Source organism: Phragmites australis, chromosome 5 (assembly GCF_958298935.1).
Source record: "Phragmites australis chromosome 5, lpPhrAust1.1, whole genome shotgun sequence".
Taxonomy (NCBI): domain Eukaryota; kingdom Viridiplantae; phylum Streptophyta; class Magnoliopsida; order Poales; family Poaceae; genus Phragmites; species Phragmites australis.
In genome coordinates this window covers 1,210,985-1,230,460 of record NC_084925.1, presented here as the reverse complement: position 1 = coordinate 1,230,460, position 19,476 = coordinate 1,210,985, and the positions used below count along the sequence as shown (strand labels likewise).

Sequence of the window (19,476 nt, the reverse complement as noted above, 5' to 3'; positions counted from 1 at the left end):
GAAAGTAACAGATTTAGTGATACAGTAACGTCATAAACAGTGAACGTGAATATTATTTTGATGAACAGTAAGTCTACATAGTATTTAAGTCAGAGATACTATTTTCTACTGTAGCAGCAGACACATTTACTGTTGCTCACTGACTTCAGGGTGTAAAATCAGAGAATCCAAATCGACACTGGTCACACTTAGGGAGCTCAGCTCAGCTCACTGCTCAGACAAAATGGTGCGTCGGGTACTCGTGCTCGGAGCCATTGTAATCGTAGTAGAGCCTCTCCCCCTTGGAGATGTCCCTGTTCGCCACCAGCAGCACCCGGCACTCGCCGTCCACGTCGTACCGCACGCACTTGAGGTTCTGCTTCTTCCTCCCCTCCCTGAAACCAACATGTCCCAAGCTTCAGCCACAGATCCAATTCATTGCGATGCACTGCGGAGCTGGGAATGACGTTCCCTCTACTTACGGCGTGTGGTTGTTGATGCCGTTGACGAAGCGCGCGATGTTGCTGCGCCTGTCGGGGCAGATGACGAGGCTCCTCGCCGGGGAGGACGCCGAGAGCAGGGTCATCATGCTGTCGCCGTCGTCGTGCTCCCGGTTCCGCAGGAAGTCCACGTCGCCGACGTACTCGGTGATGATGGTCAGGTCCCTGATGAACCTGTCCGCCTCCACCGTGAACCCCTCGATGGGGTCGTGGACCACGAGGAGGGGAGGCCACTCCCCTCTCTCCATCATCCTCTTGCACAGGTTCAGCGTCTCCACGTCTTCCTTTGGCAGCACCTGATGAGATTCAGATTTATCAGCAACAAGGAGATGGTGGTGGAATCAGTAGTGGTAAAATTCGAGTCATCGAGGACCTGCATTCCGCCGGCTTCGAGGGCGGCGCGGTTGGCGGACCGCGGCGCCATGCCGGGCTGGTAGGTGAGGTGGTTGCTGAAGACGGCGCCGGTGGCCGTGAGCGCCGTGGCGAGCGACGCCATCTGCCGGAGCCGCCGGGCGGGGTCGTCGCTGGGGTTGAAAGGCAGCAGCTTCCTCTTCTTCTTCTTGGACACCACCAGCGCCCCCGCGGGCTTCCTCTTCCTCTTCTTCACCTCCGAGGACTCCGGCGCCGCCGGGCTTCGCTGGATCTTGAAGAAATCCACGATCTTTGTCTGGACCAGCGGGAACTCTGCGCGCAAACAGATCGAAACGAATCTCCGATTGAGAAAAGGCGTTAGCATTGCAATATTGCATTCGCATCGATGAGAGAGAGAGAGAGAGAGAGAGAGAGAGAGAGAGAGAGAGAGAGAGAGAGAGAGAGAAGTGGCTACTCACGCATTGGCTTCTTGGTCATGGAGGATGCGGTGGGCTTGGAGGACGCGGAGCGGCAGGAGGGGCAGAACCAGTCGCCGGCGGGGACACGGGGAAGGATGGGGCGGAGACAGAATATGTGGAGCCCCCTGTCGCAGCCGTCGCACAGCATGAGCTCCGCCGCCGCCTCCCCGGACCCGCACGCCTCGCAGCGGACGTCGGCCTCCGCCCCGGGCGGCGTCAGCGCGCGCGTCCGGCGGCGAAGCTGACTGGCGGCGCCCATCTGCAGCGTCCAAGTCCGCGCGCGAGGGCAGAGAGGAAGAGGGCTGACTCAGGTGAGGAGGCAGGCGGAGGTGGGTAAATAGAAATGGAGGCGGCGGCGGGAAAGGGGTTGGGTTTTGGCGCGCACGGGGGTTCGTCTTCGCGGGAAGACGGAGGTCTACGCGGGTCCGGGTCGGAGCCGGAAAGCTGCTTCGCTCGGTGAGACGAGTACATGGGCCGGGCTGGAGATCCAAATTCAATCCTCATGGGCCGGGCTGGAGATCCAAATCCAATCCTCCGTTCCGTTCCGTCCACGGACCTAACCTATTGACTCCCGCCCGCGTCTTGTTGACTTGTTGTAAAGTACCAGAGCTCTCTGCTTCTCGGAAGCTTCCTTCCTTGGACAGCGACTCGCATCCATGGAATTTAAGACATCCAAAGATTAAAATTTTGTTTGCAAAATTTTAGAAATTTAAGAGAAGAATAAAATATCTAATTTTAAAATTTTCTTTTATCGATATCCATAGAGCAAAAAATAATTAAAATTTTGATCTTTTCATCAATAGAAATAAAAAATAAAAATAAAAATAAAATAAAATTGAAATCCCTAGATCCATCCCATGATCAATCTGATCTCGGCCATCTAAGGATTCTTTTTTTTCCAGCAGCTAGCTAGCGGTAGATCTTAACAAGTGAACATGCATGCGTTTGTAAGTCATGTTAAGATGTGTTTGATTGGAAAGAAAAGTAGGATGGGATAGAGCCATCACTATTTTTAGAGATGAGATAATCTCTTTTTTTAGTTGGTGGATAGGATGAAACTCTTTTTTATTTGGTTAGAGAGATAAGAACGGATGGGAATGAAAATCATCAACTAATTATATCTTTTAATTTTAAATGATAATTATTAATAATATACTAATCAGCATGCACTAACACGTATTAATGTTACTCTTGCCATAGTCATTATTAATTAACAATAAAATATGCTAATTAACCCTAATCATACTCTAATTAGCTCATTGATTACCACTAATTAGCACATTAATTCTTACAAATTCCAATCTTATAGTAATATATACTAATAAGTAATATAAACATACTAATATCACTAATTATTTTACTAATGAACATGATTAGTAAAGGTAGATGGTTTCTTCCCACCGATTTGTAGGATATTTTCATCCAGCATATTGAGATAATATTCCTTAAAATGGATGATCCTATCTCTGCTGCTCTTGAACCAAACAAAAAAACAGGGATCGTCTCCTCCCATCCCACTCCATTCTCTGAACCAAACACACCATTTGATGGCCTGCTTTTATTATTGATCAATTACTTTGGTCAATTCTGGTGTGCAGTGCAAGCAGCAAAATATATACTTATTATACACTACGGTCATATTAGAGATATCATCACCTGAAGGTTGAAGCCATTTAGACCCCTATTAACATCGAATGAACTAAGGTAGAGACAGGCAACAAAGGGAGATTCTGCTTATTCTCCATCATCGATCTCTCTCCTCTATAAAACAAATTTTATAAGATTAAGTTCTACAAAAGACATCTTTCTATATGATACATATATCTACTCTCTTTTTTTACCTGGTCATTAACAGATATCGTAAAGTTCTTTCATAAAAAAATTCTATAAAATTTATTTCCCTGTATCCTGTCAGTCATAGGAGGAGGGCGAGCCGGGATTTCATCAGTTGGAGTGTCAATTAGCTACTATTATCGCTGGGTTTCTTTTCTAGCTAGTATTAACTCTAGGTTTCCCCATGGCCGGGTGTCCAAGCCGGGATGGTCTTCCTCAGTGCCGATGCCGGCGACGATGTCTTCTACAGCGAGGACTTTGGGAAGGTATAGTATGAGTTCCTTTTCTCTTGCGGTTGGGCAGGACGAGCTCGTCGCCCCTGGGGAAGGATTTTGATTCTCTGGGCCATCGTACTTGTCGGTGGCGCCAAACTGTATCTCAGGGCTACAGTGTTGGGATTTTGCTTCTCTGGGTCGCTGGTTCTCAAACTGGCGGCGCCAGACTGACTTTTCAGGTTGCCATTCCAGCCGAGTCCGACAACAGCGCCGAATTTGAAGCCGGCGAGGTTGACGACGGAATTTGCTGATGTTCGTTGGAAAGCTCTTCATGCGTCCCTATGGTTGGTTCGGGGAGCTGTCACTTGCGTTGTTTCCCAAGCTTTGGGTCCGTCAGAAGCCTCGGTGGGTGTCTTCGGTCCAGTCATCGGCACTCTCCGTCACCAGGAGCAAGCACGGCGGTCCAGCGAGCCAGAGGATGGAGTGTGACGATGGTGGAGATCCGATTATGCTTACACGCAAATTCTGTGTTTTCTAGGGCTTTTTGTGAAATATTTGTAACTGAGGAAGCTTTGTCTGTAGACTGTGCTGTAATTTCGTGCTTTCCCAGGGTGCTGACTGCAAATCAGGGGTGTAAGCAATATGCTTTCTTCACTATAATATAAACGGGCTTCCCGCCCCTTCCGCGAAAAGAAATCGAATCAACTAATCCGAATCAAATCAAGACGAAATTGAAGACTGAATGATGGATGGACCGCGGCGAGAATCAAATTCAAATCAAAACGTAGAGGGAGCGGAGTTTGGTCTGTAGGGAGAAATTTCAGAATTTGACATCCAATTTGCGTCTCTCTGAAATTAACATCCAATTTACGTGTCTTTTAGAATATAACACCGAGCATGCGAATTTTTTCAGAATGTGACATCCGCGCCAAACTCTTTGACGTGGAGGTGCGAATTTCTTAATTTCGTGTTTCTCTCCACCGGGCCTAACTAATATGCCCCTGTGGAGACTTCCGCACCAAATTCTTTAGCGCGGAGGTTTCACAGTCCAGCGCCAGCGATACAAAGAGTTTGGTGAGAGACTGACTGGGTGAGCTGTCCGCGCCGAAGGATTTGGCACGGAACTTCTATGCTTCCACGCCAGAGGGGTCCAAAAGGGTATATTGATCCGACCCAGCGGAGAGAAACACAAAATTGAGAAATTTGCACCTCCGCGCCAACCCATTTGACGCGGATATCACATTCTAAAGAAATTTATATACTCAGTGTTATATTTTAAAAGACACACGAATTAGATGTTAATTTCAGAGAGGCACGTGAATTATGTATCAAATTCTGAAATTTCTCGGTCTGTAGGTGCAGATCGAGACTGGGCCTCGACAAAAATCTCCTATCTCCGCCGAACGAAGCTTCCGGGAAGCTCTCCTCAGATGGCATCGTCCTAACGCCGCTTACGCTGCCCCTCCGGACCATCCATGCCGTTATCGTGGTCCTGCACAAACAACTTGTGGGTTCCGGTGGTGGGTTCCGTATTTTAATAATAGATATGTATAGTTAAAAATGAAGATATTACAAATTAATTGGTTTTTAAGATGGTGAAGTGTAGTAGTAACTAGTGTGAAAAGATGCCGTAAAATATATATGGTACGTTAAGTTAGAATACATCATGTACTTTTAAAATTTTAATAATTACTAAAACATACAGTTATTACACGCTTATTCTAATGTAGGTCCGTCAAAAAATAATCATATAAGATCTAGTCTTATGTATTTAAAAGCTAGATCTAATTTACGACATGATATGTAACCTAAATTGTCCTAAAATATTTGGATGAGTTAGAAAAATCGTAGTTAGGAAAACAATAATGAAAATAAAATACCACATGTTACATGATAAATTAAGTTTAACTCTTATATGTATAAAATGAGATCTTGTAAGATTATTTTTGTAAGCCTGTCCACCATTAAAACTATCTCTAAATATTTTCTTTTTATTTTATTTATTTTTTGATTCTCTTCTTCGTTTTTATTTTCTTTATTTTTCTTTCTTTTATTTTTTTCTCATCGTCGAAAGAATTCGTAAAAAGAGAAAAAAGAAAATCCAATTCAAAAGGAATGACCTTAGTACTTTTTTTGTGAAAAAAATTGTAAAGTAAAACGGTTAAAACACTGAAGAAAAAAAAACTTTTTACAAGGAAATTCTAAATCATAAAAAATCCTCTCCGCCTACCTTGTGTTCTGTCTGATCACGGCCTAACGGATCAGGGAGAGCCGCAGGCGCAGCGCACCGCGGGCACATCGTCCGAAGCTTCCTTCGTTTTATACACAAGCAGAAGCTAGCAGCTTAGCTCCCAATGTCAACAGAAGCTGTACGTTTGCTCGCAGCCGTAGCTTGGAAAAGTAACTAAGAAGAGCGCGCGGACCATGGCGGGCGGCGGGGAGGCCTACGAGGACCTGCTGCCGGTGATGGCGGGGCGGTTGGGCACGGCGGGGCTGCTGTCGGAGCTCCGGGCGGGGTTCCGGCTGCTGGCGGACCCTTCGCGGGGCGCCATCACGGCCGAGAGCCTGCGGCGGGGCGCGGCGGCCGCGCTGGGCGTGGCCGGGATGACGCCCGAGGAGGCCGCGGCGATGGTGCGGGAGGGCGACCACGACGGCGACGGCGCGCTCAGCGAGGCCGAGTTCTGCGTCCTCATGGTGCGCCTCAGCCCCGGCATCATGGCAGACGCCGAGGCGTGGCTCGAGGAGGCCATCGCCGACGAGCTGCAGCTGCTGGCCCCCTCCTCGCCGCCGCCGGCCTAGGCACCGCCGGCCATTCGCGTCCCACCGCACGTGATGTATTTATTATATATTGGCCTGTGCCGTGATTGTAAGCCCTATTTTAATTACTGTCACGAATATAATTGTACGTACCTCATCAACTCATTGCTACTGTATTATGACTGATTGTTACCGTATTATGACTGTTCTTCCATGTAATATAAGTAACAAGGGACTGTGTGTGTATTTTGTGTAACTTTTTCTAAAAAAATTATATTGCTCAGGCCTCAACTAATCTCTCACTTTCTCGTTTGAGTGGACCTGTCAAAACAATATGGATCGACAATCAACCCACGGTACACTTATACAGTGTATTTATGTAAAAAAGGAAACTTATAGGGGTATTTGTAATTTGTTTTCAGAAGTCCGGTACTACAATAACATTTTGGATTGCATCTCTGTAAATACAACTCTATATGCTTCCCATGATCACATCCGACACTCATGTATCCGTTAATTCTCTTATCTAATCAGTAATTTATATCCTTTAATTCTCTTATCTAATTAGTAATTTTTTATTGATTCTTTCACCTAATTAATAATTTTTTACTTACCCTTTGATATGAATCTTAACTCAAATTAAGAGTCGTGATAAACATAAGTACTGAGTGGTGGAGCGGGCAGAGGCAGAGCACACTCGTTTCGTCCACTCGGCTCTCGCTCCCCTTATCTCCTCCTCTCCATCCCCGCCAACCAGGCAACCACAGCTCGATCGCGCCCGCGCGGGAAAGCGGAGCAGAGCAAAGCGAAGGGAGGGAAGGAGGCCGGCCGGCAACCGTCAGACGACACAAACGAACCCATGGCCGCGCCGCTCACGGTCGTCCGGGCCCGCCTCCTCCCCGTCTCATGCTCCGCCGCCGCTGGCCCCTCCAAGAACAACCCCAAACAGCACCAGCAGCTAACCCTTCCGCCAGCTGCTCTTCTGCCGTCGCCGCTGCGCGCGGCGGCGGCGGCCTCGGCGGTGGTGCCACTGATGCTGGCGCTGCCGCCGGACGCGCTGGCAGCGGGGGGTGATTTCGGGATCCTCGAGGGCCGCAGCTTCGCGCTGCTGCACCCGCTCGTCATGGGCGGCCTCTTCGCCTACACGCTCTGGGCGGGATATCTCGGCTGGCAGTGGCGTCGGGTGCGCACCATCCAGGACGAGATCAACGAGCTCAAGAGGCAGCTCAAGCCCGCCGCCGCTGCGCCGGCCGCGGTCGGCGCCGGGGATGCCGCCTCTGCCCCGCCGCCGCCCGCCGCCATGTCGCCGGTCGACATCGAGATTGAGGAGCTCACGGAGGTAACCAATCGACTTCAACTCGTTGCAAATCGAGAGCATGATTACGGGGAGTGAGCTAGTGACATTGCAGAGACGAAATAAAATTAACCAGCTGCTGTGTGCATCAATGCAGGAGCGCAAGAAGCTGCTCAAGGGGTCGTTCCGGGACCGGCATTTCAACGCGGGGTCGATCCTGCTCGGCCTCGGCGTGCTCGAATCCGTCGGCGGCGCACTCAACACCTGGTTCCGCACCGGCAAGCTCTTCCCGGGACCCCACCTCTTCGCCGGAGCAGGTCCGTCGCCATGCACGCTTACCCTGACCCCGTCCCGATGCATGCATATGGTCACCTAACTCCGCCGAACTCGATGAATGCAATGCAGCTATCACGGTGCTGTGGGCGAGCGCGGCGGCGCTGGTCCCGGCGATGCAGAAGGGGAACGAGACGGCGAAGAACCTGCACATCGCGCTCAACGCGCTCAACGTCCTGCTCTTCATCTGGCAGATCCCCACCGGGCTCGAGATCGTCGGCAAGGTCTTCGAGTTCACCACCTGGCCATGAGTGCCCATCGAACGATGCGTGCCGGATTCGCTGATGCTCGTCCTTCTTCCTCGCTCTGCATGTCTCTTCTCTTCCATTAGGCTGTTGATAGTCGTGTGTCCAGCTCAGTTCGTTCTCCGTCTACAGGGCTTGTTGTGTCTGTTCATAAGGCTGTGAGCCGAAGGTTTTTGATGCCAAAAGTAAGGGTCCGTTTCGTTTTGCAACACGCAGATGTCACAAAGATTTTACGAGAACAAAATTGTTAGAGCATTTCTAACTAGGTCCTCATATTTGACCCCTATTTATCTTATTGAGGGGCCCTTCATCCAGATTTCATCTTCTATTTCTTAACGTGTTCCAACTAACCCCTCATATTTGACCTCCTATATTCGAATCAACTCTATTTTATTAATATCCGGTAACTCTCTCTCCTCTCTCCCAAATGAGGGGTTGGATGAGGAGTCCCTAAATGTAGGGGGTGAGAGAGGAGATTTGATGACTTCTCAAATAAAGGGGGTCGGATAGTGAGTCGGTTGAAGATCAATTTTCATCATTTTTTGCTTAAATATAGGATAGGAGATGAGAAGAGAGTTTGATTGGAGATGCTATTACATATACGACCATTTAAGTATAGCGTGAGTATAGATCAGGATCCAATAGGTAAAATCACTTGGAAGTTCATAATGAATCGGATGGTTTAAGTACATGATTGTACTTGAATGGGTTGTACGTGAAAGCAATCCTCTTACAAGAAATAGTACGACTGATGCATCAATCAAGGAAATTTCTGAGTTGCAAAGGAGCCGTGAAAGAGGCGGTCAGACCGAGCAGATGCAACTCCGGGTGTTCGGTTGCATGGTCAAGCGTTTGGGCCAGGCTCCGATCGTGCAGCCGGAGTGCTCGGGCCAGGTATGATGGAAACGCGAATGAGAACCGTTTCTGACAAGCCAGGCCCGGCGGGGCGTAAGTACATGTGTTTTCTCATTTAACTCTCAATTTTATCTAGGAATATAATAGTGGTTCAATAATTTTAAATATTTTTATGAGAAAACTAGAGCTCACTAGCAACCTATTTTAATTAATTTGATCTAAGAAACCTAAGCCAATATTTAATTAAAATTCTCCAAAGAAGCATACTTTTATAACTTCTATTAATTTTTTATGCCTCAAATAAATTCCCAAAAATAAAAAAACCCACTAATATTCTTACTATGTGATATAATAATTTATAAAAATATTTTTAACCCTAGATTATCTGGTGAAAAAATAAGTTTCTTTGTAATGCTTTATTTATATGTATTTTTATCATTTCATGTGATATTCTCATTTTAATTCAGTTTGAATTAAAAAAAATTCAAACATGCATAGATTCATCCAAGTGTTGTATAAATAATTGTGCATGTTTTAATTTATTTGAATCTCATACAACATATGCTCATACGGTAACTAAACACAATCTCTTCTCGGTCAAACTGAATACGTGCAACCGACCAAACAAACCCTATTACATCTCATTTCACTAGATACGAGCCAGACTGAGCTATACATGCAAACAAACAGGCCCTAAGTAAATTATCAACTTTTTTTCATTAACTTAGGCTTCTTGGATCAATTATTTGTTTCATAATAGCTCAATACGGCCTCAGCTAGAAATCTTGATTTTGAGTCCTGTCCGACTCAGGGAGCATGTACAATATGGTGTTTAGAGGAGGTGCCTCAACTACACTGATACATATACTTAAACGGAGGATAATATGCTTACTTAAGTATCGTTATTTATATTAGTATTAATAAAATAGTTAACCACATTTAAGTACATATAATCTTTGTTTGTATTGAAAATTGTAGTTTTATATAGACACTTAACATTCTCTTTTCTTAAGCACTAGCATCGTTTGTGCCCTAAGCAAGGTGTCCTTTGGAGGATTTTGAGTGATAAATCATCAATTTATTCGAAAAAAAGTATGTTTGCAAAACTGTTCAGAAATTAGCAATTTTGCAAAAAAAAAAAAAACCCTGAGCAGTGAGCGCGCACACACATAAAAAACCCAAGTCTGGCATTCCTGCGTCCTAATCACCCAACAAGAAGAAAACAAACAGCAACTACACAGGGCAGCCAAACCCTCGCTCACGAGCTCGCCGCCCCCGCCGGCAATGGAGGGCGTCCACAGCCTCCTCGCCCGGCCCAACTCCGCGCCATTCGCCTTCTCCCTCCCGCCCGCGTGCCGGCGCCCCAAGCAGCCGCCTGCCCCCCTCGCCTGCCGTGCCGCGAGCCGCTGGGCCGACCGCCTCTTCGCCGACTTCCATCTCCTCCCCAACGCCGCCCCCGCCGAGCCGCCGGCCGCGGCCTCCTCCTCCGCGTCCCCATTCGTCCCGCTCCTCCCCGACGCCGCCGACCGCGCCATGCCCCTCCCAGTCGACTTCTACAAGGTCAGGCCGTCGGTTTCTTCGTGGGCATCTCGTGTGATTTGGGGCATCATTGATAGGGGAGAAGAGGGATAACCTTCTTAGCAGGGGATAGAATAATACTGTGCTGTAGAATGGCACCGCAGCATCCCGTTTCGTTCCATTTTCAGATTTGTTGCTAGGTTATTAAACTACCGCAGTTTCATGAAAAAATTGCATTCTCAACTGTTTTTTTTTTTGGCTGGTTAACTAATAGCAATGTCAATTCTTCGGGTTTCTAATCCATCATATCCTGCAACTACATTGCACCCTACTTAAGTCAGTAAAGATGGCGCTACGTAGAGAGTTTTATGGTTGTGTCCCAGTGACGCAAACAAAAAGAACCCACATATTTGATTTAGGGAAATGATCTGTTGGACTGGCTCTGCTCAGGTTCTTGGGGCAGAACCACATTTCCTTGGTGATGGCATTAGGAGAGCCTTTGAGGCGCGGATAGCCAAGCCACCACAGTATGGCTACAGCACAGATGCTCTTGTTGGCCGCCGGCAAATGCTGCAGATTGCCCATGATGCTCTCACGAACCAGAGCTCCCGTACCGAGTATGACCGTGCACTTTCTGAGGACCGTGATGCGGCACTCACCATGGATGTTGCTTGGATAAGGTGAGATTGTAGGGCAGCACACAGACAAACAGTGCAATTTGATCTTCTGTAATTCCAAATAGCACTGGGACATAACTGGTTGCTACCTCTCTTGGGTGGCTTGCCAAACAGGTTCCAGGTGTGCTGTGTGTGCTTCAGGAGGCTGGGGAGGCACAGATAGTGCTTGCAATTGGGGAGCAATTGCTTCAGGACCGGCCTCCCAAGCGGTTCAAGCAGGATGTGGTTCTAGCGATGGCACTGGCTTATGTGGACCTATCTAGGGATGCAATGGTAGCAAGTCCTCCAGATGTAATCCGCTGCTGTGAGGTGCTCGAGAGGGCACTCAAGCTCCTGCAGGTGAACTAATTTGGTTCCATATCAAATGTTGCATTACAGATCTAACATGTGTTAAGGTGGCTTTGCACATACATTTGTTAATTAATCTTAACCTGACATGTTCTCAGTTAGGGATAAAAATTGCGTTCTCCTAGCATTGTATATTTGTATATACTATACATTGTAGGTCAGTGTGTTCTAGATTTATCCAATTGCTTGCTGTTGATACTGATTATCAATTATTTTGTTTGGTAAATGAAGGCCCTGTTGTGGTAAGCATCAGATACAACAGTATATGTTATTGTGCAACGATACTGGGTTTCATGAAATCACACCAGTTTGGTCTTAATCGTTAGCTACATTATGGTGCAGCCGTTAGCCTATATGCCGTAACGCCTGTCTGGCATTAAGCCATTGACCGGCACTGCTTAGAGATGGTGAATGCTTTAGTTTTTTTCATTTTCCCCTCTCATTGTCAAATTTATCGGCATGCTATTGTACCTAAAAAGGCTGCTGCTAAATGATCAAATAAACCTATAGTCATATTTACCTTTTAGCTATCTACTTTTTCACGTGGATGGAATTTGAACGGGATAGAGTTAAATCAGTGTGTGAAGATCACCATGAAGTCCATAAGTTGTATCTTTGCTAGAGAGATGCCTAGGAAGCAGTACTAACATAGACATTGTACTTTAGGAGGATGGTGCAAGCAATCTTGCACCTGAACTGCTTACACAGATTGATGAAACTTTGGAGGAGATTACACCTCGTTGTGTATTGGAGCTTCTTGCTCTTCCTATTGATGAAAAACATAAAAATAAACGCCAAGAAGGTCTGCAAGGTGCAATAAACATATTGTGGAGTGTTGGTAGAGGTGGTATTGCTACTGTTGGAGGAGGATTTTCTCGTGAGGCCTTCATGAATGAGGCTTTTTTGCAGATGACGTCAGCTGAACAGGTTTGTGTATGCCAATTTTAATGAGCAGCAGCAGTTTGTACATTTTACTTGAGCACACTTTTTAGATGCCTTTACTCATTTTCTGTTATACATCTCAGATGGATTTCTTCTCTAAAACACCGAATAGCATACCACCTGAATGGTTTGAAATCTACAGCGTGGCACTTGCACATATTGCTCAAGCAATTGCAAGTAAAAGGCCACAATTCATCATAATGGCAGATGACCTTTTCGAACAACTTCAGAAGTTCAATATAGGCTCTCAATATCCTTATGATAACGAGATGGATCTCGCATTGGAAAGGGCGTTGTGCTCATTACTGGTGGGAGATATTAGCAACTGCAGAATGTGGCTTGGAATTGATAACGAGTCCTCGCCATATAGAGATCCCAAAATTATTGAGTTTGTTGTGAATAACTCTAGTATCGACGAAGAGAATGATCTTCTTCCAGGGCTTTGCAACCTTTTGGAGACTTGGCTTGTCTCCGAGGTTTTCCCAAGGAGCAGAGATACTCGAGGCATACAATTCAGGCTTGGAGACTATTATGATGACCCAAAAGTTTTAAGCTACCTAGAAAGGATGGAAGGTGGTGGTGCTTCTCATTTGGCTGCAGCTGCTGCTATAGCAAAACTTGGTGCTCAAGCTACAGCTGCACTTGGTACGGTAAAATCAAGTGCTCTTCAGGCATTCAGCAAGGTTTTCCCATTGATCGAAAAACTAGACAGGTCGGCCACGGATAATCCTAGCGATGATCTTGAGAAATCTCTTGAAAAACTTGCCGAGCAAAGTGTTGTTGGAAATGCCATCCATGATTCCAAAAATGCTGCTTTGAAGATTATCTCCACTGGTGCATTGTTTGCACTATTTGCAGTAATGGGCCTGAAGTACATGCCTCGTAAGAAGTCACTTCCTTCTATTAGGAACGAGCTTGGGTCTGTTGCAGTTGCTAAAGTTGCTGACTCCGTTGATGGTGAGTAAACATGTGATCAAGTAGCATTACTTTCTTGGAGTCAACAGGTTTTCGTTGATGTTTCCAACAAAGCTATGTACCAAATGCTACAATAAAATGTTTCCGGGACCATAATTCTCTCTATTTATTATATATGTAATGTACATCATAGAAGTGTTATACATAAAATGTTTAAGACCATATTTTTTAATGTTTGTCCATTATTATCTGTTCAAGATCCAGCAGTAGATGAAGATCCAGTAGAAATTCCTAGAATGGATGCAAAGTTGGCTGAAGATATTGTTCGCAAGTGGCAGAGTATCAAATCCAAGGCTTTGGGTTCAGACCATTCTGTTGCGGCATTGCAAGAGGTGATGTTCAAAATTTTAACCTTTGTTGCTGGCTAGTGCTTACTCCCATGCACTACCTTCGTACGTTGCTAGAGACACTTTGGGTATAGTCCTATAGGTCACGCTGTTGCCTTCGATATACTGTTCGACGGCTTAAGATGACTGTAAAAATGGATTACTAACAAAGAAATAGTGTGCTATCTTTTATTTTTGGTACGGAGATTTGTCAAATTTTCATTACAACACCGGAATTGTAAAATGTCACATATCAAGTACTGTTCGTAACCTAGTCATTTGAGATAATGCAGCAACTGCTTACGCTATTTTGGATTCAAGAACATTCAAATGCTCAAGCATGCTTTTTTAACTTGTCGTTGTAATAGTTCATTGCCACTGCATAACTATCTCTGCAATGACGATGATGGAAGCCATACACTGGTACTGACATTTCCAATTCCAACAGGTTCTTGATGGCAACATGTTGAAGGTATGGACTGATCGAGCTTCAGAGATTGAGCACCATGGCTGGTTCTGGGAGTACACACTATCCGATGTGTCAATTGACAGTGTCACAGTCTCCATGGATGGTCGATGGGCAACCGTGGAGGCAACGATTGAGGAGGTGGGGCAACTTACCGATGTGACAGACCCTAAGAACAACGATTCATACGACACGCGATACACCACTCGGTATGAGATGTCCTACTCGAGTTCAGGAGGGTGGAGGATAACCGAAGGAGCAGTCCTCAAGTCGTAGAACGGCGTGCAGTAGAAGTAGCTTAATCCCCTTTCGGTTTTGTGGTGTAAATAAACAGTGAGTGCAGGCTCTTTTCAGTCCTAGAGAGTTTGGTTAGGTTGATCGGCGACGAGTTCCTCCGGTGAAGAATTGTGTTTATGTGTCATGAAGTGAATGTATCTAGTTTGTATTTGTAATTTGGTACTGTTACTAGGTGAGATCCTTTATAAATTGAAATAAACAGTGGTAGATGGGCAGGTCAGATGCTGCGGAGACAGTATTGCTGGGTCAGATGCTGTAACGAAAAGGCAGTACAAGATCAGATCCTAGTGGAGCGCATCAGTGCATCACTGCTTACCTCATCAGGCAAGGCGATCCTCCCTTGCCTGTGTGATTGAGACCGTTTGTGGGCTGGGTCTGGGTGTGCTAATTTTTTCCTCCAAGATTTGTCCAAGGAAAATGATTAGATTCGCCTTGAAAAATACATTTGTAGTAACAATACTGTAATTCTATTTGGTTTCACAATACATTCCGATAGAAACTAGCTAGTGTTCATATGTTAAAAAAAATATAAATATTAGATATAATGTTATTAGTTAAAATTTAATGTATGGAGATATGAGTATGTTATAGGGGTACTGTTGGGAGGATGCGGTAGTTTAATTTTTAGATGGGATCTGAAAAAAGAGAGTAGATTATCTATTAATTTTTCTCATAATTTTTTTTTAAATTTATATTGGTAAAATAAGTTTTATATGTATAGTAGGTAATCAGAGACTATGAGGCTAGAGAATAAGGGTGGATGATAAAAATAGATAGGATGGTTAAATTTGTTTTACTAGAGCATTTCTTTGTAAAAATTGTGATTTTTTTAAACCCGGAGAGGGAGAGTGGAAATGGAGATGCTGAACGGTACGGTTGCATTTCTACTTAGGCTATCTTCAACAGATACTTAAAAATTCATCTTTTATAATATTATTATAATATCCTCTATATTTTTCATTTTTAATAACTACTTATTTTCTATCTTACATTATTTTTTTATTCACACACATACTTGTAAACAGTGATAGAGGCTTCTCTTACATCCGGAGAAATGCTGCTGTTTTTACCGTCTAGCTCTCATCCGTATCCCTGAAGAATGGAAGCCGATACGTAGCCTTTTGCCGCTTCTGCTGCCCATGCCCTTTTCCACTTTGGCTAGCTGCATGTATCATGACCGTCCAATGGGAGATCAGAAGACAACACCAGCCTGTGGCCCCACAAAGTAGGGAGCCAGCGAAAAGAAAAAAAGAAACCCAAAAGGAGCGGGGAGACAGCACCGCAACCCTCCAGAAGCTTCCGAGTTCCGACCCTCCCCCTCCCGCACCGCCGCCGCCCCTTATCTCTCCGGCCGCCGGCTCCTCGTCGTCGTCCCCGCCGCCCCGCCCCGCCCCGGCCACCGCCAAGCGATCGGATCTAGAGGCTGTCGAACCACGATGGAGGACTGGGGTGAGCACCTCTCTCTCTCTCTCTCCCGCCGATCTGTAGCTGAGTAGCTTTCCTGCGCGGGAGTCTCTACCGGTGTTCTCCCGGATGGCGGGGTTCACCATCCGACGCGAGTAGCGGGTGTTCCCGGTGCGAGTTTCGTGATGAAACCCTGACCTCACTCGGCTGTTTCATAATCCAGAAATCCGCATCCCCCTTTTTGCGAAAACAAATTCTTCATCTGAAGGTATTTGCGAATCGAGGGCTGTGAATGCGCAGACGATTGGTTCTCACCATGATCGTCAAATTTAGGTGCTAAGCAAAAGGACGTTAACCTTTTCTAGTTTACAATTAGGTTTTGCGGTTTAGTTTTAGGGCTTATTGTTTGTAGGATATTTTTGTGAACTGTGCCAATATCTGTTAAATTTGGGGCAAATGGTCATGGGTTCGTGATATTTTCTATACCCTAGCACGGATATAGCTAATCATCTGCATCTCTTTTGTACAATTTAATGCATATCAACCAAGAATACTCAGACCGCATCACCGATCCTTTTGTTCCGTGTCCAACACTAGAGACTTGACTTTTGTTACTACATGTAGAAGAGACCTTCATTACATCGGAATATTCTTATGGTATATGTTTTTTCCTTAGTTTTTACTGTGCTTGAAAAATGTGCTCTGTTTATATCTAATGTGGTAGTTGAAAAAACGCTCCCCCCTGTAATTTTTTCTGACGGTCAATGTGGTGCTGCACCTAAAGTGCCGGATGATTGTGGCTGTCACCTAAAGATGGGGAACAGCGAAGGATATATTAAATGTGTTTACTTACTAGTCCGGGGCAGTGATGCAGTATAGTAGGCGTTGCACATAAAGCCCGTGCTAACTGTTGTATTAGGCGAATAGGCGCCTTTCGTGCTCACTTAATTTTCTTATGTCCTTATTCCTGTTTCACCCTTGCTGTTAGAGAAAGTGAGAGTATACAGGGAGACACTCCCCAAAGGTGCCTTTGTGCAATCTATGTTGAGTTGGTCAAAAGATGTACCCTGATCTTTGCCATTATACTACTAGCAGAGGTTACTTCTTTCTAGTTTTGAGTTAGCATAGACGCATACTCGCGATTTACTCAGGTTACAGGAAAGCCTAAATTTAATTAGAAATGTTAATTTGTTGAATTTATGTATCAGTTCTGATGTTGGTCTATTATGGCAATTTCATTTATGTTGCTGGCGTCTTGTGAAAACAAATCTACACTACATTTCAGATTCTGAAGATTTTCAGCCAGTCGCACCTGTTGTGAAAGCCGAGCCGCTTAAAAGTCAGTGGGCTGATGAAGATGTTGAAGAAGATGATGTAAAAGATTCATGGGAAGAAGAAGAAGAGGAGGTGAAGTGAAAATCTGTACCCACGTTTCTTAAAGGCATATTTACTTTATTTTAGGAAAAAGTAAATTTGCTCTGCTTACGTACACAATTTTATTTGTACGTGGTCATATGGTTACATGCACAAGTGCTGGTACCATTAATCAATTTTCTAAATTTTATTTTCCATTGCTTTGTTGGAAATAATATTTGGTGGAGAGATAATATGCCTTGGCTCTATGTTTTATCTTTGCAATATAGGGGTGATTACCCAGTTCAAAAAGGAGAGGTGATTACTTGTTCACAATATCATTCTGTTTGTAAACTTGACTTTTTTATTAATTACTTATTTTAACAGTATGTTGAATAACTCAAACAGCTGATAGCTCAGGAACTTGCACTATGCTATGCAGTCTTCCACTAATGACTAATCTATTGTTTCTCATTAAAATACGTTTCCCAGAATTGTTAATTGGAGATCATATGCCATTATGATTATTGCTGGTTTTGATATGCAGAACAATGAGCATTTTCATGTTAATGACAAGCTATCAGTTGAATGCTTGTTTTCTGGGTGCCTACCGTTTAATATTGAATTATCACTGATTCAACACTGGTTTTTGTTTTAATACATCTTGCAGAAACCTAAGCCACCGCCTGTAGAAAAACCTGCGGATAAACCTAGCAGTAAGGCTCCTGCAAAAAAAGGAAAACAGCAAGCATCAACGAGTGTTGAACAACCAGATGAGCCTCCTCTTAGTCCTACTTCAGAGAAAATTCGCCAACAAAGGTATATGTTGTTTTTATGGATTGTTGGATTTTTGGATGTTATGTAGAAACTTTGTACACACTCATGCGTGATGCCTCTGTTCCTGCCTTCTTATGTAGTATATGGTCTGGCTTTATTCTCATTTGAACTCTCTGCTGCAACCCTGACATACATATTGCCTGCTTTTATTCAGATTGGCATGCATATAGTTTGTTCATGGTTACAATGTTTACTTATTACAGGCTCGTGGAAGAAGCTGACTTCAAGTCGACCACAGAACTTTTTGCAAAGAAGGGTGGTGATGAGAAGTCACTGGATACTTTTATCCCAAAGTCCGAGGGTGACTTTGCAGAATATGCGGAGCTTATCGCAAATAAACTGCGTCCCTATGAGGTCTGTTTATCATTGGCAATGCTATGTCTCTGTTTATTGAAACATGGAATTGGTGTACCCCTGTAGGATCTTACCACGTTGGTTTCATGTTTGCAGAAAAGCTTTCACTACATGGGTCTTCTTAAGAATGTCATGAGACTTTCCTTGACATCGTTGAAAGGTGCGGACGCAAAGGACATATCTTCCTCCGTCACAGCAATTGCTAATGAGAAGATCAAGGCTGAGAAAGAAGCTGCAGCAGGCAAAAAGAAACAAGGTAACGACTCTTGGACACCTAGGTGCTTTCTATTTTGAAGGCAGGTCTTGTAACCGGTACAAAGATGGAAACACATTGTCACTGATGTTCACACTGAAATTAGCAGGAGGCAAAAAGAAGCAGCTCCACATAGAGAAAGCGGACGATGACTTCATTCCTGGACGTGGCGGTGGTGGTTTTGATGATCCGGATGAGTACGATTTCATGTGATTGGCTGGGAGGGAAGTAGGCTTCTGTTATGTATACCTTGGCAAGAAGAGATTAGAGTTTGCGGCATAGTTGGCACTCGAAAACTGTTGCATGGAACATGCTTACCAATTTGAGGTTGATTTTTGACTTTAGAGGTTAGGAAAAGCATTTGTGGTATCCACAAGGCGTTTTTCCTATTCTCGAGCCGTTGTGTTTTTACTTTCTGCGGGTTCGTACCTATTTTTTTGCCAACTGTACTATAACAAGTAATCCTGGAGGTTTATATTGGAGTTATGCAAGTAATCCTGGAGGGTGTCCCTGAAACTTGTACGATTGTTACTAGTACTTGCCCTTGTGGTGATCATGTTTCTTTGTTTTTTTTAAAGTCCAGATCAGTGAACATGTATGATTGTTGCTTGCCTGTTTGGCTAGCATAATCTGGAGGGATTTATTTGTCAGTATTATAAAATCATCTTTATATAAGTAAGTAATTATAATCTTAATTTTTTAGTTGTTTATATAGTTTTATATTCGATGAGCTAAATAAAAATTTAACTTAATTTATCTAAATAAATACAACTAATCAACAAGTATGCTGTTGCTTTGCTTTGCTTCCACACCACACTGTTTGGCTAGCATAATCTTTATTACAAAATCAACTTTATGTGAGCAAATAATTATAACCTCAACTCT

General features: G+C 44.5%; 5 protein-coding genes across 6 annotated transcripts; 4 read left to right on the top strand and 1 right to left on the bottom strand.

Moving 5' to 3' along the window:
• Positions 1-189: 189 nt before the first annotated feature.
• Positions 190-1,676, bottom strand: LOC133917350 (histone-lysine N-methyltransferase ATXR6-like). Its single transcript, XM_062361255.1, has 4 exons — positions 1,310-1,676; positions 853-1,163; positions 462-775; positions 190-374 (listed from the first exon to the last, which is right to left on the bottom strand). Exons 1-4 carry the CDS (start codon positions 1,566-1,568, stop codon positions 215-217), a joined length of 1,044 nt encoding a protein of 347 aa, XP_062217239.1. The 5' UTR covers positions 1,569-1,676; the 3' UTR covers positions 190-214.
• A 4,034-nt stretch (positions 1,677-5,710) lies between these two features.
• Positions 5,711-6,405, top strand: LOC133918259 (calcium-binding protein KIC-like). Its single transcript, XM_062362036.1, has one exon. It carries the CDS (start codon positions 5,782-5,784, stop codon positions 6,154-6,156), a length of 375 nt encoding a protein of 124 aa, XP_062218020.1. The 5' UTR covers positions 5,711-5,781; the 3' UTR covers positions 6,157-6,405.
• Positions 6,406-6,786: 381 nt separating this feature from the next.
• LOC133918257 (uncharacterized) lies at positions 6,787-8,195 on the top strand. The gene is made up of 3 exons (XM_062362035.1): positions 6,787-7,453; positions 7,566-7,725; positions 7,814-8,195. The coding sequence occupies exons 1-3, from the start codon at positions 6,974-6,976 to the stop codon at positions 7,990-7,992; spliced, it is 819 nt and encodes a 272-aa protein (XP_062218019.1). The 5' UTR covers positions 6,787-6,973; the 3' UTR covers positions 7,993-8,195.
• Positions 8,196-10,024: 1,829 nt separating this feature from the next.
• On the top strand, positions 10,025-14,610 carry LOC133918256 (protein ACCUMULATION AND REPLICATION OF CHLOROPLASTS 6, chloroplastic-like). The gene is made up of 7 exons (XM_062362034.1): positions 10,025-10,401; positions 10,810-11,038; positions 11,149-11,375; positions 12,051-12,311; positions 12,410-13,283; positions 13,500-13,633; positions 14,076-14,610. The coding sequence occupies exons 1-7, from the start codon at positions 10,126-10,128 to the stop codon at positions 14,367-14,369; spliced, it is 2,295 nt and encodes a 764-aa protein (XP_062218018.1). The 5' UTR covers positions 10,025-10,125; the 3' UTR covers positions 14,370-14,610.
• A 1,029-nt stretch (positions 14,611-15,639) lies between these two features.
• Positions 15,640-19,086, top strand: LOC133918255 (uncharacterized). Of its 2 annotated transcripts, none has more exons than XM_062362032.1 (6): positions 15,640-15,839; positions 17,080-17,201; positions 17,818-17,966; positions 18,188-18,338; positions 18,435-18,594; positions 18,698-19,086. In XM_062362032.1, exons 1-6 carry the CDS (start codon positions 15,827-15,829, stop codon positions 18,802-18,804), a joined length of 702 nt encoding a protein of 233 aa, XP_062218016.1. In that variant the 5' UTR covers positions 15,640-15,826; the 3' UTR covers positions 18,805-19,086. The 2 variants fall into 2 exon arrangements, with proteins under 2 accessions (XP_062218016.1, XP_062218017.1); XM_062362033.1 differs by having other exon boundaries at positions 15,644-15,839; positions 18,701-19,086.
• The last annotated feature ends 390 nt before the right edge of the window (positions 19,087-19,476 follow it).

What these genes read in the sequence shown, in the direction of transcription:
- LOC133918255 (XM_062362032.1), top strand. An exon ending in GAGAAAATTCGCCAACAAAG is followed by an intron (nt 17,967 to 18,187) that starts GTATATGTTGTT and finishes TACTTATTACAG; the next exon opens with GCTCGTGGAAGAAGCTGACT. An exon ending in AGCAGGCAAAAAGAAACAAG is followed by an intron (nt 18,595 to 18,697) that starts GTAACGACTCTT and finishes CACTGAAATTAG; the next exon opens with CAGGAGGCAAAAAGAAGCAG.
- LOC133918256 (XM_062362034.1), top strand. Translation starts at nt 10,126, where the DNA reads ATGGAGGGCGTCCACAGCCTCCTCGCCCGGCCCAACTCCGCGCCATTC. An exon ending in TCCCAGTCGACTTCTACAAG is followed by an intron (nt 10,402 to 10,809) that starts GTCAGGCCGTCG and finishes GGCTCTGCTCAG; the next exon opens with GTTCTTGGGGCAGAACCACA. An exon ending in CTGTTGCGGCATTGCAAGAG is followed by an intron (nt 13,634 to 14,075) that starts GTGATGTTCAAA and finishes CAATTCCAACAG; the next exon opens with GTTCTTGATGGCAACATGTT.
- LOC133918257 (XM_062362035.1), top strand. Translation starts at nt 6,974, where the DNA reads ATGGCCGCGCCGCTCACGGTCGTCCGGGCCCGCCTCCTCCCCGTCTCA. An exon ending in AGATTGAGGAGCTCACGGAG is followed by an intron (nt 7,454 to 7,565) that starts GTAACCAATCGA and finishes GCATCAATGCAG; the next exon opens with GAGCGCAAGAAGCTGCTCAA. An exon ending in CCACCTCTTCGCCGGAGCAG is followed by an intron (nt 7,726 to 7,813) that starts GTCCGTCGCCAT and finishes AATGCAATGCAG; the next exon opens with CTATCACGGTGCTGTGGGCG.
- LOC133918259 (XM_062362036.1), top strand. Translation starts at nt 5,782, where the DNA reads ATGGCGGGCGGCGGGGAGGCCTACGAGGACCTGCTGCCGGTGATGGCG.
- LOC133917350 (XM_062361255.1), bottom strand. Translation starts at nt 1,568, where the DNA reads ATGGGCGCCGCCAGTCAGCTTCGCCGCCGGACGCGCGCGCTGACGCCG. An exon ending in CATGACCAAGAAGCCAATGC is followed by an intron (nt 1,164 to 1,309) that starts GTGAGTAGCCAC and finishes GTTTGCGCGCAG; the next exon opens with AGTTCCCGCTGGTCCAGACA. An exon ending in GGCATCAACAACCACACGCC is followed by an intron (nt 375 to 461) that starts GTAAGTAGAGGG and finishes TGTTGGTTTCAG; the next exon opens with GGAGGGGAGGAAGAAGCAGA.